At 46.9% G+C, this 18,849-nt stretch overlaps 1 protein-coding gene and 1 long non-coding RNA gene across 2 annotated transcripts; one reads left to right on the top strand and one right to left on the bottom strand.

The window, feature by feature from the left end:
* Window positions 1-1,226: 1,226 nt before the first annotated feature.
* EVX1 (even-skipped homeobox 1) lies at window positions 1,227-7,679 on the bottom strand. Its single transcript, XM_053410067.1, has 3 exons — window positions 7,142-7,679; window positions 3,894-4,150; window positions 1,227-2,112 (listed from the first exon to the last, which is right to left on the bottom strand). Exons 1-3 carry the CDS (start codon window positions 7,593-7,595, stop codon window positions 1,576-1,578), a joined length of 1,248 nt encoding a protein of 415 aa, XP_053266042.1. The 5' UTR covers window positions 7,596-7,679; the 3' UTR covers window positions 1,227-1,575.
* Window positions 7,680-8,043: 364 nt separating this feature from the next.
* LOC128424176 (uncharacterized) lies at window positions 8,044-12,935 on the top strand. The gene is made up of 2 exons (XR_008332944.1): window positions 8,044-9,545; window positions 11,838-12,935. It is a non-coding gene; the product is annotated as an uncharacterized LOC128424176 (long non-coding RNA).
* The last annotated feature ends 5,914 nt before the right edge of the window (window positions 12,936-18,849 follow it).

The raw sequence follows: 18,849 nt of genomic DNA, 5'->3' as shown, positions 1-18,849 counted from the left end.
TTGCTATACTTCCGGTTAATAATAATAATACCAAGAGCTTCTGCTACAGGAACTTCTTCTACTTGAGGTTGTGGAAGAAGCGGGCTGGGGGAGCGAGGCGAGGCGATTATGCCTAAGGAGCGTCGAGAGACAAGTACAAGGAGAACGAAATGCGAGAGACAAGTACAAGGAAGATGAACAAAAGCTCAGTTCCAAACTCAAAGCCAGTGAATAAAAATGAGAAAGGGGGAGAGAGTGGGGGGGGGTGGCGTGGAAGGCAACGGGAGAACTGAAGGTGAACCAGGAAGGAGAGGCAGAAAGCGGCTCGGCTTTAATTTGCAGACCAGTGATTGCGTGAAGAGTTGAGTTCTGCTCCCTGTCACTTAATCTCTTCCCTTGGCGGCTTGTTAGCGTTTGGCAGGCGCACGGTCTCTGTGCTGAGAAGACTCTTGCAGCCGACACATTAAAGAGGGAAAGAAAGAAAAAGAAGGAAGGAAGGAAGGAAGGAAGGAAGGAAGGAAGGAAGGAAGGAAGGTAGGTAGTGGAGAAAACCAGCACCTTCTGTTACATTATACATCACTTTCTAATTTCGCTGGTGTGGTCACAATTCAGAAACTGACAACGCGACGCTGTTCTTTTAAAGGACAAATAGCTTTGACCCTTCTGGGCTTCCCTCTGGCAATTTCGCTCGCCAGCCCCCTCCCTTTACGCGCGCACACACACACACACACATGCCCCGCCCCACTCCATCTCAGTTGGCAAGACACAAAAGATCGCACCTTCCCCCTTTCCTTTCAGGGTAAAAGGTGGGTGGGTGGGGTGGGGGGATCTCTCCGGAAAGCCAGCATGGAGCTGGAGCTGGAGAAAGAAAAAGGCACACCGAAAATGTATAGCGAGTTCTGCTGAGTTTGTTGGTGTTTTTCTGAAGCCAATTAGCCTAATAATGATGATGGAGGTGATAATAGTCAGAAATAACGGGGATGACACTCTGACATGGCAAATCCAACAAAGGCCCTTCACTTTCTCTTTTTAATCTGGCAAATAATAAACCTTTACTTTCATCAGGCATACATTATTCGTTAGGATCCACAATTCCTTCCTTTCAAGTATTTCCCTTTTTAGTCACATACAAGGTTATGCATAAGCTATCGATGCCGCAGTTGGTGGGCATCCTGCCCTCCTAGGCTGGAGAAAAAAGTCCTTCGGAGACCAAAGTTCTCGATTATTTCCCCCTGTGGTGCAAAATCACATCTTCTACATCCTTCCGCCTTCGTAGACGCGTCACTTGGCAAAGTCGTCCCCCGCCCGCCCACCAAACAGTTGCAACTCTGGTACTTTTTTCCACAGAGAAGAACGAAACAGAAATCCTTCCATTTGTGTTTCGTTTTTGTTAGCATTTTATTTCACAGTTCCGTTCCCTTCCTCTGTCAGTGTTCCATTGGCGTCCACTGCCCGCAATTAAATAAACACGCTATGGAAGTTCTTTGACCGGCTGGGGTGAGGGAGGGTGTCTCTGGACAAGCGTTGAGGGGTGGGGTGGGGTGAGGTGAGGTCGGGTGGGGTAGGGGAGAGCAGAGAAACCTGAGATGAAGCTTTTTATCTGGTCAAAGGGACTTCTTCCCGCTGATCCAAGGAGACCGAGGAGGCCTTGCTCAGCACCGAGGGCGTGAAGGTGAGGAACGAGTCAGTCCTGGTGGTGGCGGAGCAGCTAAAGTCCGAACCCGAAGGCCTTTGAGGCAGCCCGTTGGCCTGGCTCCCGTGGCAAGCCAGGCACGAACAAGGGCTCCCTCCGGCGCCGCTCAGTCCGTGCGTTGGGCCGGCGTAGAGGGAAGGGTGTCTGAAGGCGCACAGAAGTTCTGGTCTGGGGTAGGGGTGAGAGAGGACCCGGAAGGTGTCCAGAGGTCTCAGTGGGGAGCTGAAGGGGGCGGCGGCCGCAGCAGAAGCCGAGGTGGCCCCCAGGCCCATATGGGAGTAGTAAGGGAGCGGCAGGTGTGACGGGAACGGGTAGGGCAGGTTGCCGGTGGCCGCTGCGTGGCTCATCATGTAGGTGTAGAAAGCCGGGTCTGCCGGGTGGGGCCAAGTCATGGCCAAGCGCTGCCTCTTGTCCTTCATCCGCCTGTTCTGGAACCACACCTGGCAGAGAGACAGACACAAGAACCTCAGGAAGCCCTTAAAATTCCCCCAAGAAGACGGAGCAAGACTGCGATCTTCACGCGCGCCCTGTTTTTGCTCTGGATGGAGGCTGCATGCTTAAGCAAGCTCATTTGGCCTCGGAGAACTCTGAGTTCCGGCTCAACGGGTCTGGGTTGCAGCAGGAACCTAGAAGACCCCTGGTTTGCCTATCTGGGCCTGGGATTGTGTGCTGACCACTGGACAACAATAAAACCTAGAGCCTCGATGGTATTTAGCAATCCACCAAAGGCCTCGTGAGTTTTGTTGCAACACAGCACTATCGTTTCATCTCACAATAATAACTGACTTTCAGCATCCACTTGCTGAATCGCCCTTCCCACGGCGGGGGGGGGGGGAGTAGCCCCCTTGGCATTCCCCGGCGTATATATTTAAATATAAATAAAATGAAAAGTGTGCGTGTGGGGTGTCTGTGAGCTGGATCAGCTACATCCAATGATGGAGTTTCACGGTGACTATTATTATTTTTACTACAGTGCTATTATCGTTGCTACAGAACTGCCTTCCTGCTGCATTCCCGTCTGCCTCTCCTACCCTGCCCGCTTTTCAGCCTTTGCAACATGCACCCAGTATGTTTGGAGCTATATGGGGAGACGGGTGCAAGCCACATCCGCTGAAATTGAAAGGAGCCTCACTGCTTCCAGATGAAACCAACTTGTATCCTTGACAGCCTTCGGGTGTGAAATTTCTTTTGTGCCAGTAGCTGCGTCCGCAAATAGTCTGCCATCCTTAGACTGTGCAGTGCTTATAAATTGAAACAGACGCACAGACTCCCCAGGAGCTATGAGATGAAGGAAGGGGAAGGGCGCAGCGAAATCCTGCGGCTGTTTGCACTGACGGAAGTCCCATCGACTTCAAAGGAGCTTAGTCCCAAATAAGTGTGCATAGAATGCAGCCTTAGATTTTCTTCTGGGTTTTCCTTGTTCTGGAGACAACCTGGTCCACAAGATATCCAAGGCGCAGCAGTGCTTCCATCCTATTTAATCCCACTCAAGTCAGATCCCATTCTGTACGCATTTACTTGGGAGTAAGCGCCATTTGTTTCAGTTGCCAAAGTTGGAAGCAACCATTTTACTCGGGGAGGAGGGGAACCCTAAAGGATCAGTAGCCTAACAGCTCCATGGGGGACCAACTTTGAAACATCTCGAAGTCGTAAGCAAGGTTATTCGCGAGTTGGGGACGTTTCAGTCGACCGACCGTGGTTAAAAGCTGCTTTTGGATTAATTTCAGTGGACTCCGAAATAAGTGGTGCGTAAACTGCAATGCTGTGCACACTTATAGAAGCTTTCGTCTACACACCGTTGAACTCAATGGAACTTACTTCTGAGCAGGCATGTATAGATCGGACCGCGCTGTCGGAGTTGCACCTCTCCCAAAAGTACACAGAAATAAGCCCATTGAGTAAAGAACGCGAGCAGGTTTCAGTGAAACTGACAAGCTACTAATGCGGATTGGGATCTCCACTCTGCACGCATGGAAAGGGTGAAAGGGGGTAATCGCCCTGCCTTAAAAGCTCTTGAATGGCAGCTCCAGTAAACTGCCAGTAAAGTCCAGTAAACTGGACTTAAATCAGCGCAGGAGAGCCTTGGCCGGAAGTCCACCGAGGGGAACTTTGCTGCTTGGCTGTAAGCAAGCGTGGGGCAGGGAGGAGGTCTCGGCCGTTGGGCAGACTGTACATGCGTGACATTGTGCTGGAACCTTGAGGTCCCCGCTTGCGATCCTACCTTGATGGTGGTTTCTGGAAGGTTTAAGGCGGCCGCCAGTTCGCACCTCCTGGGCCTGGAGACGTAGTTCTCCCGGTAGAACTCCTTCTCCAGCCGAGCTATCTGCTCCCGGGTGAAGGCCGTGCGGTACCGGCGCATTTGATCGCTGGCGCTGCAGGCCAGCGATCCTTGAGAGCCCCCTCCGCCGCTGCCCCCGCTGCCTTTAGGGGGGTCCCCTCCGCTGCTGGGGCTGCCCGCTGAGGTCTCCGAGCAGTGTCCTGCAAGGGCAAGTCGAGAGGAAGACATCGAGAGAGAAAGAAAGGCAGCGGGGCTCTGCCAACCTGTGTTTCCTCCCCCCGCTTAATTTCTGTTTGTCCACTTTCTCTCTCCCCCCCCCCCCCCAGTTTGGAGCCCCTCAGAACTGGGGCTGGATGCCTATGAACACAAGCTAGCCCATATTTAGTAACCGAATAACTGGAGAGATCCGAAAGATTAGTGAGATCAACAGCCTAGTTACCTTATTAGGATTTAAATCGATGGGCAGCCCAGTTCCAGACACCTTTACTCAGGAGTAACTCCTCAGTCAGCAAGACTCTATGGGGAGTATTATCTCCTGGGGCCGCGCACTTACTTTGAGGGTAAGTAGGACTGAACTCGTGGGGTTTTCTTTTGAGCGAATATACCTGGGCTCGGGTTGACTGACTGGCTTTAGGTGTGCATTAGGCTTACTTGGAAACAATGTCATGGAACCATGGAAGGCCCCTTGAAATTAGTAAAAATTATCATTATTATTATTATTATTATTATTATTATTATTATTATTATTATTTCAAAGCAGGTGTTTAGGTATGACTACCCAAAGTATTTAGCTCCTGGGTGGCAATCTGGTTCCTTTCTCTTTTTTGTGTTAAGGGTGCAATCCTCTTCCCCACTTACCCGAGAGTAAGCCCTACTGGCTATAATAGGGCCTTATTTGGAGCAAACATGCCTAGGATCGCTCTGCGCATCGAGGTTTACTCCTCCGGTAAAATTCGCTGAAAGCCAATCGCATTTCCTTTTGTGTTTAGGATCTGGATTACAAGGCCACATTCCCGAGCGCGCGAACACACTGACATAATTTACACTGAAAAGCGCTGGCCAAACGGTGCCGCTATACCCGGACACGTTTGTTGGTTGTTGTTGTTATTATTATTATTATTATTATTATTATTATTATTATTATTATTTAATCGGGATTGACATCGCATTGAACAGAAGCCAGAATAGGTTTCTGATGGTAATCCCAGATGTTATTTAGATCTAAGGAATGCACACCGGCTTCCATGCAAACGCTTCAGCATCCCTAGTCACTGGGAATGGGGCAGAAAGAAGCAGAAAGTAAGGAGAGCTTTTTTCTCTGGCTCATTTTCCCCAGCACCTGCAGTGGGAAATAACTGGGAGGAGGGAAATAAGTATCAAAGAGGCCTCTTTCAAAGCCTACTGCTTTTTAAAAAAAATCCTACTCCTGGAGTAGCAGGTGAAATCCCCCAAATAATCTGCTGAAGTGGGTTGTAGTTACACAAAAGTTTGTGCTATAATAAATCTGTTCGACGTCTAGGTGCCTCTTTGTTGTTGTTGTTGTTGTTTGGCCTGCGACAAACCAAGGAGGATAGCCTTTCTAGAGAGGCTCTAGAAAGGGTCCACACCACACACAGAGACACACAGAGACCTGAAAGGAACAAATCCCTCAGGACAGTGATCACAGGGGAATGAACTTTCAATACAAGGTAGATAGGATAAAGACGTTAAGAGACCTCTCTGACACCACCAGGTGATGTTTCCCTTCTCTGCAATACAAAGGAGATCCTCCAAAGGCTATGGGGGTCCTTAGCGTCCATCTCTGAGGCCTGTTGTCTCTGTGCGCAGAGGGAAGTGCTTGCCAAGGCGATAGCCACCCTCCCCTCCATTTGTTGGCCTCTGATAACCGTCCTTTGCCATACATGACCATAACTGGCAAGTGAGATGGCGGAGTCACCTTTCTTGTGTAATTGCCCCCACCTTCTCCCCGCAACAACAACAAAAACACCCTTCTTCCTTCTGGCTATGGAGATGAAAGAAACCTCCAGGGGCAAACCAGAGCTCTCCCTCATTCCAACACTTTCCCAGAAGATATTTAGGGCTCTGGGGCTGAAGGGGTGGGGTGGGGGTGCGAGTGATGGTGGGAGGGGGTGGCGAGAAAGAGTCCGTTGGTCTCGGCCTCTGTGTGTGTGTGTGCGCGCGCTTGCTTTCAAATGCAGCCAGTTCTCATTGTGCCCTGAATAAGACCGAAGGCAATTAAAGCCCTGGGACCATTTCCGAGCTGGCGCCACCGAGACACGGAAGTGACAAGGCAATTGGGACATCGAACCAATGTGCAAAGAAAAGGACCTGAGTACTGGGCGCTGGGCAGCAGGGGCGTCAGCCGCTCCCCCCCCCTTTACTGTCCTTTTTTTCTTGCGGCTGCTTCGGGGCTCCCGTAGGCACGCTGCATCCCTGCCAGGGGAAAGGCGCGCGCCCGCAGCCCCAAAGAGCAACTTGCAAGCCTGGCCAGCAGGCGCGGGGCTTTTCTTTTGATCTTGGCCAAATCCCGGAAAGTTCGCCTTCTTTCCTCCTTCCTTGGGGGTGGGAAGCTGGGGAGCCCAGAGTCCTATAATCCTGGGTAGGTGTGGGCGCAAGGGTGGGGGCGGGGAGGGGAGGGGGGTCTTGCTATGCCCTGGAACAGGAAAAGCTTCTGGGAGAATTCATTACAATAAAAGTCTGGGCTGCAGGAGGGAAATCTGCAAAGGTCATAATTCTCTGTTGCAGCGAGGATGCGATTTCATGTCCCCCATTAACACGTCGTTAGACTTCAAAGCGGGAGATGTGTGTGGGTTATTGCAGATGTCTCTCTGCGGGCAATTAGAGATACCAGGGGACCCCCAAGCCATGGCTCTACGGATCCTGGAAAAGGGAGAAGGTGTGGGGGTGTGGGGGGGAATCCAAACCGAGGCAGCAAACATCATCAAAGCCCCTGAGCCAGATCAGATGGTATATGGCAGGCTGCCTCCCCGACAGCCCCCACTAGCCCTTAAGCGCTTTGGGGATCGGGTTGGAAAGCAGAGACGCAGCCTGCTTCCCAGTACCAGGCGCTGACTTTCTGCTCCTAAGCTCCAGGGCAGATGGGATGGCCGGTCCTGGGAGGCAACCCGGCCGGCCTGAGCCCAAGGACCAGAGACTGGGAGGCGGGAGGAGAAAGGGAGGGGTTGGGGTACCTTTGCCGTGCTGGTGGTATTCCGTGTTGCCCGTGGCGCAGTCCGGGGTGCAGCTGACCTCGATCTCCTCGTAGAAATCCGACTCTGTGTCCGAGCTGCTCTGCTGGCCTTTGGCGGCCAGGCGGTTGAGCGGGGGCTGCTGCCCGGCGGAGAGCAGCGCGGCGGCCGCGGACCGGCTCTCCGGGACCGTCCCTGTCGCCGGGAGCACTTCCACCTCCTCCTCCTCCTCTTCCTCCTCCTCTTCATCCTCCTCTTCCACCCTTCCTCCTCCTCTTTCCCGGGAGGGTAAGGGTCCAGACCTAGGGCTGTGGCAACCTCCATGAATCATCTTGTCCTGCGGCTCTGGACCGGGGCTTCCCACGGCCTCTGCCAAGCTGGGTGCCCTCTTGGCTACTGCCAGGGAGCCAAGTTGACCTCCTTCCAGAAACATCACCATCTCCTTCCTAGTTTCCATTGTGCTGGTCTTTTAAATAAAGTCCGGATTCTCCTCTCCCCCACCCCACCCCACCCCAAGCCCCATCCACCCTCTTGCGCCTTCTCTCCCTCTCCCCCCCCCCCGGGCCACCCCACCCCTTCTTCCCAGCAGACCCTCTCCTGCCAATGCAGAAAGAGAGAGAGAGAGAGAGAGGGAGCCGCGAGCGGTGGTGAGCCGGGGGGTGACCTTGTGATGCGAACGCTCCACTGTGCAGCGGCGGCTCTGGGAGGGATCTCACCATTGCCCTCTTCTTTCTAAAGCTGTCATCCCTTAATGGTGCAATCGTCATTACAGTACCTCTGGTGACGCCACTCACTTGATTGCCGGGGGATAAATAGAAACGTCTGCCGGCGAGGAAGATGAAAGGAAGAGCCGGAGAGAAGAGTTAAAGGGGAGGCGGGGTGGGGGTGGGGGTGGAGGGGGTCGGAGAAGGGAGGGGAGAGATGAGAGATGTACCAGGTGTAACAAGCGCTTGGGATGGATGCGAGAGGCAAGTGTGAAAAGGGAGATGGCGGATGAGATCCAACTGCAAAGCTGCGTTTCTTTTGAGTTCCTCAGTGGGAGAGTTAAGTAACCTTTCGATCTGATTTGAATATCTTTGGGGGGGGGAGGGTAGAACTGCACCTTTGATCCACGACGGCTGAAAAGTGCGAAGAAGACACACAATTCCCTCCTCTCTCATTCCCGGGAAATTCTTTATTTTATTCTTTACAGATCGGACGGCTTGAAAGTTGTGCTTGCAAGATAAGGACCCATTCGTGAATATTAGGCCACTTGTTCTGATTAACATATGCCACCTACCCCGTTTATAAAGCACTATTTGATTTCGAGTCATTCGGGCCATCTGGTTTGAACTCGAGAATTGGTGGCAATACTGATAGACAGGCAAGCAGTTTGATTGATGTCCTAAGTACTTTCCATTCTTATTGTCCTTAATGATAATTTATTTCAATCACTATCCTATATATAATTCTTTTTTTCCCTCGCCCTCCACAGGATCAGAAGATGCTTTGATAAGGTTCAACCCGACAGAAATAATCAAGCGGCAGGTTATTCAAATTTCAAGCGACAGAGCAGATATTTGTAGTGCAGACGCAGGCGGGCTTCGGGCTTTTTGGATCTACTTTGTTTGTTTGTTTGTTTGTTTGTTTTGCCCAAGATCTACCAACCAGAGCCATCTTCAAACAAACAAACAAACAAACAAACAAACAAACCCCCCCCCTCACAGAATTGTTGAACAAGGTGACTCTGAGCCCTTTTATACAAAAGTCCCTGCCTAGCTAATTGTCTTCATTTCCATCCCTTAATTTGGATTAGACAAGTCATATAGGTTGTTGCCATTAATACACAGTTGGGTGTCGGAAATTTTTGCTGATCTGCTGTAAATCAGAGATCTGCCAGTAGGTTCAGATCCACATTCTGTCTCCTTTTATAAAATATAATCAGGAATGTGTTGTGGACGTCAGTTTTTCTTGCATTTTTGTGCAGTCATTTAACATAAGTAATATCTTCAATGTATCCCTCCTTTTTCCGCAGTCAGAAAATCTGTTTGTTAAGTAATATCAAATGACCGCTAAACCATCCCTGGCAACTCTATTACCCTTATTTTCAAAGAATGTTGGTTGCGCTGTAATGAACCTTCAATCAATGTTTCCAGTCTGGTAAAGCATTTATGGGCATTTTTGAGGGTTTTTGTAGAGACGCAAAACAACAAAACGCACAAAGGCAAGTACACACTCCCTTCCCCTTAATAATGTCAAGAGAAAGGGTTGGGTTGAAGGATCGTAAATGGGGATGGAAGGAGGGGTGAGTGTAAACAAGTAAGCAAAAAAAATCTAGGATCTGTTTCCAGTACAAAGACCAGGGTATTATTTCTGAGGAGGACTAGAAAACCATGTTATGCTGAGGAACTCCATGGACAGAACCGCCGTAAGTAGCACATTTTACTTACTGTGGAAATGTTACGTTTTAATTACTCCAGATGCGTTCTTTATTTCCATGCCTCCGTTCAGTAAATCTTCGTGAAATTATTAGATATTAAGCTCAACAATTTCGGTTCGTCTCTGAGTCAGTAAGGTTTGGACAGCGCCCTTGTTGCAATCCTAAACGCACTCATTTGGGAAGGTAGGGGTGTCTCACTGGCTCTCAAGTCTTTAGGATCGGGGTGCCACTTGCGCTGAAAGCTGACAGACACTCATTCCGATCCTAAACACAAAGCAACCTATCCTGCTAAATAGGTTGCTTTGTGTTTAGGATCGGAATGAGTATATATATCGGTTTCAATGCGATTCGTTTGTTGTAAGTGGTTTGTGGATGGAGATGCGACTATAATCAGCAAGATCTCCGATATACTCAAGGCGAGAGGCTTAACACCTCTCTTAAATGTATTAAGGCCAAACAAAAGCCACATTCAAATAAATGCGAGGCTAAATACGTTTACTCGGTAGTAAGTCTCTCTGCGTTGAGTGGGATTAAACTCCTTGTTAATGTAATGACTTTTATAAGATTAAATGGGTCGTCAGAGGCATGTTCCATAGTTGGTTATCCTCTGCGAACATTGTTGTAGTTGTTGTCGATTGAGAAAGTTTGGGCAGCCTTAAGACCTCCTTGGATAAGTCAAGGGGGATGGAGAGGAAGAACGTGCATCCTTTCCTGAAATCAAGAGAACTGAAACCGCTGTTGATCTGGGGTACCATCTGGGGAGGAGGGGTCTTCTACTACAGGGGGCCTCCGCCCCTCCAGTCACACGCGGGAGGAAGTTAGTGATGAGCAGTTGACTTTTTAACGCCCACCATGGGAAACAAGGAAAGAGTGGGAAAACACACAGAGAGGGAGGGAGGGAGGGAAAGAGAGAGCTCCAGATCTCCTCCCTTAAGCTGGGTCTTCCGTGTCACATCCAAAGCAAAGAAGCGCGAAAGGATCATGGAAAGTCCCTTCCCGTAAACAGCTTAAGAGAGTCTTTAAACTGCTGGGAGAAAGGAGTTAATTCAGAGCCTAATGATTTCCCGGGGCAGGGGGTTGTTGGCAAACTGACAGGTTATTTTGTCTGTGGCGAGTTGGCACCGGCTTTGCTTGAGAAGGGAGGAGTTTTCATACTGGCCAGACAGGAGACTCCCCTCCTTTTCCTCCTAGGGCGTATACTCAATTAGACCCGGATTTGTTAACACCCTTTAGTCAATGAATGGGTGGTAGTGGTAGTCAAAGCGGAACATCAAGTGATCTATTTTTTCCACCCCTACTTTAAATCCGCATTAGTCACGGTTTAAATCCGCCTCCAGTCATAGCCAAAAATTAAGAGTAGGAGTTATTCCGTGTTCGTTAACACGGAACAGAAGAGTGAGGGTTCTGTGTGGCTTCTCAGTCGGGGCTTTTGAGAGAGTAGAAGGTTTTCCACACTCTTTCTAAAGAGGCTGATTGCTTAGCTCCTCTGTGATAGCATCCCGCCTTATCCGGGATAGAGGCGCTCCATATTACAATAAGGGTACCGTAAGAAGAACAGTAACACCACGTGGGATAAATTCAGACGAACCTCCCTGCCCCCCAGCGCTGATTATCTCCTGACTGGTGGGCGACTGAGATGAAGAGAGAGAAAGACAACCCTATACCAATCTCGGTCCAGCCCCGCGAATGTAAATTGCGCGGCTGGCTGCTTTGAAATGTGGGAAGGGAAATGCTTCCTTGCTTTTTCAAAGCCTTTCCATCAGTGGGCGATGCCTGCGACAGAATACCTTTGGCGGGTCGTCTTCAAACCGGTAGTATAATTGCAGGGAACAGGAAGCAATGAGAGGGAGGAGAGTCTCGGAAGAGGCCCTTAAACTGGCAGTCCTATCCTTCTCCAGCAGCAACCCCCCCACCGGGCCATTAGTGGGATGATTCTAACCAGATCTGCTCCCTGACCCTGTGGATTTACGTTATATAGTGAGATTAAGTGATCTGATAAGCCTCCTGAACCACAGAGCCTACCTTGAAACATGAAGGCCGACTAGAAATGTTTGTCAAAACGAAAGTGCCTGGTCACTGCGCGTTAAAGACTGGGGCAGATCAAATCCCCGGCAGACCTTGACCCGAGTCCAGGCTAAACGCTGATGCCCAAGAGCCCCACTGAGAAGCTATGAATGATCTGTTAAGCGTGGGATCAGGATCTCAAGCGGTTATTCTTCACTTTGAAATTGGGTTGTGACCTCTCTCTTTCTCTCTCTCTCCTGCTGTACAATCGCATAGGATGTCTACACTCAAAACTCGTCCTCGTTGAGCTCGTTGAGATCGTCACTCAAGGAAGTGCGTACAGGGCTGCAGCCTAGATCCATGTCATTCCCTTTCTGTCTACCACCTCTCTCTAGTAAGTCCCTAAGCTTCGCCGTTTGAAGCCGCTCTTCACATCACACTGATGATCCAGCCAAAGTGAAAGTAAACGAGATTAAGAACTTCCTTTTGTGCTTGGTGCGTACAGTGGTACCTCGGGTTAAGTACTTAATTCGTTCCAGAGGTCTGTTCTTAACCTGAAACTGTTCTTAACCTGAAGCACCACTTTAGCTAATGGGGCCTCCTGCTGCTGCTGTGCCGCCGGAGCACAATTTCTGTTCTTATCCTGAAGCACAGTTCTTAACCTGAAGCACTATTTCTGGGTTAGCTGAGTGTGTAACCTGAAGCGTATGTAACCCGAGGTACCACTGTATCTAAATAGGAAATATATATCTATTTATTCAGTTCATTCATTGTAGTTGTATCCAACCCGTTCTCCAGTAAGTTCGGGAGAGTGTGCATTGAGATGGTTGGCTGTGGTGTCTTCCTTCCTTTTTGCCAGTATCACGCCCACCACAGTTCTCTGAGGTTCGTTAGTGAAATTTAGTGAGTGCCTCCGGGTATTATTCATCTCCTCTGGATCTTGAAAACACACACACACATTCAGATGAAACACCCAGGTGTAAAGTGCCCCACTTCAAAGGTCCAGAACCGTCTGCTGCGTCACCCCGGAACAAATCCTTCAAAGACGACCAGCGCCCTCAGTCAAAGTGAATGACAACCCAACAGCCACGCGTCATCCTAAACATCACCTATTTATTACAGAAAATTGCCTGGAAAGGCAAATATAATATGCAGAATATATAATATGTTTTAAACGGTTCTCTTTTTATCCTTTTATAATCTTCCTTGACTCTTGGAAAGGCGCCATAAAAAGATTTAAATAAATAATTTGTTTCTTCAGCGTTCTAGGAATCTGCACAAGGAAGAAGGCTGGACGCTGGAGTGATATTTTTGTTGCCGAACCTGTAGATCAATGTTAAAAACACTTAATAAAATACCCTTCGGAAAATGCAAGTTTGAATATATTTCATTTGTGTGTATTGTGTTATTGAGAATTCCCAAGAGACCCAAACTTGTCAAATAATAATGTTCATTATGCTGAATCATCAGTAACTAATTTTGGATTTCCCTATCTCAGTCCCCTCCCCCCACATTTCAAACACAACAAATATAAATGTTAAAAAAAGGCTCTACTGTCTCTGATCCAACCCACAAAACGTCAAAGAGCTTGATTTGAAAGAGAATCAGATTTAGCAAAGCAGAAAGCCTAATTTGTTAATGGATGCTATTAACTATAATGACGTAATTATCGCTGTTTTATTAAGTCTATTTTTACGACAGTGTTAGAGTTGAAACGCTGCAATGAGGGAAATAATCGGAGCATTTATTCTTCAGCTCTCTAGAAAGTCAACTCTGCAAATGTTTTTGAGACAACGTGAACCTGGAAAAGGCAATACGTGCATATATGTGCGCATATATTTTCGGTATTTGGCTATAAAATGGACAGAACAATTTGTGTATTATTAACAACATCACATTTGGTTCTTTAACTCACAGTCGAAAACAAATGGTTTAAAAAAATAATAATGACCCAAGCAGGAAGCAATTCAAACCATATTAAATAGCAGAAGGGGAGAAGAGACTGAGCGGTAGCTGCAATGATGAAAAAAATGCAAACAACACTTTATTATTAACATTTATTTATATAGCGCCATCTATGTACGTGTCTCTGCACACAATTAAAGTAAGAGATTCCACACCAGGGGCATAGAATCTAAACACATAAGGAGACTTCTATGATTAATCTTGGTAGGCAAAGAGGACGTGCTTCATGTTATCATTCTTACATGCAGAGTATCTTGCCATTTTTCAAGTTAATCCAGTCCAAGTCTGCCAACAGGATGATTGCAACGAAGTCAGATTGAGAAGAGTCCAGTTACCCCTCCAATATTCAGTGTGAAAGTGCACTGTCTCCGAAGGCTGTCGCGCCCGAGGGCTATAGGAGACTGCGCAGTAGAAATCTGGGCACCCGCTTCTGTTTATATGCAGTAAATAAATACACACAAAAACTCATTTCAAACGGCTCAAGTGCATTGTTGTAGTTAGTTTAATCTCACTGACTAATTTTACCCTGACTGGCTAAAATCTAGGTACTGTATTTTGGATTAGCAACAATCTGAACAGTTGGGAAGTCTATCAATCACTATAAAAGCAATCTATCCGAACTCTGGCACTTTTAAATGCAATGGGTAGTGCAATTCTGTGGATGCCTAGAACCACTGCGTTCACCCCTAGGAATCTATCTATAAGACTGCAATTTAAAAGCAGTGCGACAAACATTTTTTTTGATTTTGGCTGGTTCCGACTTCCTCATTAAAAAAAAAAGCAAAAGCAGCAACCTGTCCTGTCTTTTAAATAAAAGAAATTACTGAGTTCCTCCTTAAAATTGAGCATCAACATTGTAATTCTCCAGTGTTTCGAAAGGATGCCTAAATAAGTCAGAGGGGGAAAGCTGGACCTCGTGTGCCTTTCACGTAATTGTTTGCACCGTCTGCCAGCTTTTACTGCAAAGTCGTAGGTATCTTCCCAGATGCATTTGGGAGTAACAAATATTAATATACACTGAAATAGCGATGAAGCAAATCTGAACAATGGAAGGGTTAATTAGACCTGCGCGGGGTATGTAAAACCAGATTCTTTTGGCTGTGGTTATAAATCACTGCTAAGACCTTTTCCTTACTTCATTTTGAAAGTGCCTCCAAATTATGGGGTCATGTAGAACAGAACAGGTTATTTCCTCTTTGCGTCCTTCCTTCCTTCTTTACATCTCTTGCAAACCTTTATATCGTCCTTATGTATCTTCCGACCTGCCTACATATATGTCTGAAAGAGATGCAAAGACTGAAGGACCGATCGACCCACCTACACCAAAGGAAGAGGTTGCGCGCACGTAGTCTGTAAACAAAACAAACGTCCCGAAAGTATGTTAAGTCCCTGTCATATTTATTATATTAGAATGTTAGCCCCCCAAAAATCTAATCCCAATAACCATTTCCCATGCGGTAAAATAGGCGGTGGACGTAATTTACAAATCTGGAGTCTTTAGTAAAAGACAATCTCGTTCATTCCACGTTTGGTGGAAGCCATGCGAATAACCTCCATAAATTTCCCAGCGCTCTTTCTGCGATTTTGTACGCGCACATTTTCATTGCAATTCACATGACGTCTGCACTGAATCATATAGGAAAGGAGAAGGGTGTCTGCATTAGTGAAAATGGTGCATAATTTTCAGAGTTGCTGCTGCGGATCGGGGGACACGCACAACGCAAATATTAACTGTATATCATTCCAATTCTTTCGTTGTCTAGATCTCTAACCAACTAACTGGTCTAAAAACGAGTTAAGCCGGAGTGCTTGGATTTAATTCAGCTCCAGTGAAGCCAGTGGAATTAATTAGTCTGGTTTATATTTGGTTTAAGGTTCATTGGCGGGCATAATTAATTTACCGGTGTGTATCTATCTGATCGACTTCTCAATTGGTGCATATTTGGACAACTTCTTGATTCTGAAGGCGATTTGATCCGATGTCAGTAATTAGTTTATTTCAACTGATAAATTAAAGCAAACCGGATTCAAGCCAATGGTTCCTGGGTCAGTCGGTTAATAGGTGCGGGCTGCATGTCCAGCACAGCGCCCTTCAAATGGAGTTGTACAGATCTCAGCTTTTAATCAAAAGAAGTCAAGGGGATTTCCTCCCTCAGTTCTTCTTCTGTTAGATAAAACAGCCCCCATTTCCTAACACTATGGACGTGCTTTAGCAGAGACAGCCTTCCCCGTCGAGGTTTCTGATGGAAGGAAATAACAACATCGTTAATGCAGACGGTGGTTGCTGGCGAGGGCGTGGCGCAGGGCATCTGAGGTCAAATCTCTGGTACCAGCTCGATTTGACCCAAGAGATAAGCATCGCTTGTTGAAGGCAGCAGGGAGAGCTTCGCCTTTGATTGGGATGGATGGTCCTGGGCTCGGCCCAGTTCCGCCAGACTAGTGTAGAGGGCTTTGAAAGCCCCGAGGGCCGTATCATAAGGTGGCTCTGGGGTGGAAACGGGCAATGTGTCATTAAAGGAAAGAAAGAGCTTTTAAAAAAGAGAGATAATGGTCAGGGTGTCCAGACTGCAGCTTAGTCGGTCTCTTTCATGTCCCATCCTCTGTTCCTGCACCAGTTCCATTGGGGCACCAGGAATCCCATCCTAAATACATACTGCTTGGAAAAGCAAATCCCATAGAGGACTTGCTCTTAAGTAAACAGTGCTCCCAGTGCTATCCTAAAAAACAAAAGAATGAGCTTAAATTAGACCTTGATGCTAAGCAGCGAGTTCCTCTTTCCACATACTATTATTAGGAGCCATAATCTTCATGGAAGGTTTAGGGGGATACCAATGGCTTTCTTGTCCCAATTATTTATGATATGCTGCCATCAATGGATCATACTGTTCTGGGGTTATTGTTAGAGATGCTGGGACTGGTCTATATTCCAGGTTGTAAACAGGTTGCATGGATTTTGCACAAAGGGATGACACAGATTATAATACACATATACTTCACTGCGTAAGTCTAATCAGTGGATGGCTTTGAAGTGTAAATGATACAATATACTATCTCTTGTACTTGATTTGCGATGGCCAAGCCCTCGTGCTGATGTTTTAGTCCTGGGGCTATGTGCCTCTGGGAACTTGCATTTCTAAATTTGTATCCTCCTCTTCCACCCAAAAAAGCCCAGGGTGACAAAACCCAGAGGGTTGTTTCCAGAGCTAGCCATACTCAGAGTAGACCCATTGAAACGAAGGAACGTGACTAACTAAAATCTATTAATTTTAGTGGGTCTAATCTGAGTAGACCTTAGCTGGATACAGTTCAGAAGTACTAAGTATGTGTAATCTTAAATATGTATATAATGTATGGTTTTATTGACTGGCATGATTCAGTTGCATTGTCTAGTACAGGAATAGAGAACTTGGACCCAAATCCCTTCAATCGCAGCTACCATGGCTATTGGCCAAGGATGATGAGAGTTATAATTTGGTAGCATCAGAAAGGCCACAGGTTCCCCATCCAATGCAATTAAAGTAAAGCCCAGGATACAAAACAAATCATCTGTAGTGCTAATAAATATATGAAGGCTGTCCAGTCAGTGTCCCAAGAGTCTTCAGCCTTCCCCCAAACTGATACTCTCCAAATGGGAGGCTAATGGGAGTTGAAGTCCTGAACATGTGAAGGGCACCAGATTGGAGAAGGCTGGTAAAATTCACTAAATTGGTGAGAGCTAACTTGGAGTGGCACAGCCCAGAAAAGGCATCACCCCTTGATTGAAAAACTGGGCCATAAGAAGAAGTCCAACAATTGTTCTAATAGAAACGCCTCACTAATCTTTTCCTGAAAAAATCAAGAAAGGGAGATTTCAGTAAAGGGTGATATGCCATAATGAAGCTCAATTTTTCAAACAGCAGCAGAAAGGAACATAAGGATGTCTGTCTGTTTGCTCTTTTACATCTGCCTAGCCAAGGCACTTACCCATTCACATGAAAAACCATGTCAGGTGAGAATGGTAGATTACTTTGCATAAATAAACTCCTTCAGTACATTAACCTAGAGTCTGTGGGATGTAAAACACAGGAGCAGTCAATTACAACATTCCTAGAGTGTACATGTTAAGACATGGGGAGGGATGTCCATCCAGCCAGCAGGTAAACTTCCTGGGACAGACTTCCTCCGCATGTGACCAGAGGTGGGTGTGGCCTCACCTGTGCAGGTAATGATAAAAGCACAGGGCAGGGGCAGCCATATCTCTCTTGCCTCTCTCTCTGCCATCTTCCTTCGAAGAAGCAGCATCTAAAGATGCCCTCTTGGCTCCCAGCCAAGAGAGGAGAAAGGGACTATCTTCCTATAAGATAGATTCTAAATGTATTTTACCTTTTTAAGCCTGTCTGCCTTCTGGGATCCTATTGTGAACAGAACGTGAGTAAATTCTCTTTATACTTTTATGAAAGACTGTGTTGTGTCTTGTATTTTAAGAGGGAACAAAGGGGAAATTACCAGAGTAATTATTATAGAGGTTCTAGCGAACCTGAGCACACGTTACCGTTGCGAACTTAAAAAGGGGAATGTCTTACTCTGCTGAAATTTTGGGAACTTGTTAGCACAAGTTGGATAAGGATATAATCTCACAATATATCCTCTCCTGCATCCCTGAACATTCCCACAGAGTCTATCTTGTTTTCTTCAGTGACCAACAAGAAACACGGTACAGAAAGGGCAAAAGTAGGGCAATAAGGGATTGTTCCATCTCAACTCTATTCAGTCACAGAGGAAACACTTTAGTGGAAGATCTTCTAGCCTATCAAAAGTTTTCATGGTCTATTTTGGCTCATAATGTAGGGAAATGTGGGAGGTCATATGGATCAATGAGACAGAGTATACAGTTCTGGTCAAAAAGGATATTAAAAAGGCAACCAAAATGATCAAGAGGATGGAGGAAGTCCCCAAAAAGGAAAGGATTCCACATTTGGGATTTTGTAACTTAGGAAAAAGAAGAGGTGACATGATAAAAAAAATTAAAATTATGCATGGAATGAAGAAAGTGGATAGAGAAAAGTTTTCCTTCCTCTTTCATAACACTATAACCAATGAAGCTGAATGTTGAGAGATCCGGGACAGATAAAATAAAGTACTTCTTCATGCAGCGCTTAGTTCAGTTATGGAACTCACTCTGACAGGTGGCAGTAATGGCCACCAAGTTGGATGGATGGCTTTAAAAGAGGGTTGGACAAATTCACAGGGGAGACGGCTATCAATGGCTACTAGCCATGATGGCTATGGTCTGCCTCCATAGAGGCAATAAAGGTGCAAACCACAAAAGGGGAGAGTGCAGTTG

The sequence above is a fragment of the Podarcis raffonei genome, chromosome 12 (genome assembly GCF_027172205.1).
Source record: "Podarcis raffonei isolate rPodRaf1 chromosome 12, rPodRaf1.pri, whole genome shotgun sequence".
In the NCBI taxonomy this organism is placed as follows: domain Eukaryota; kingdom Metazoa; phylum Chordata; class Lepidosauria; order Squamata; family Lacertidae; genus Podarcis; species Podarcis raffonei.
This window is presented reverse-complemented; position numbering and strand designations above follow the sequence as displayed.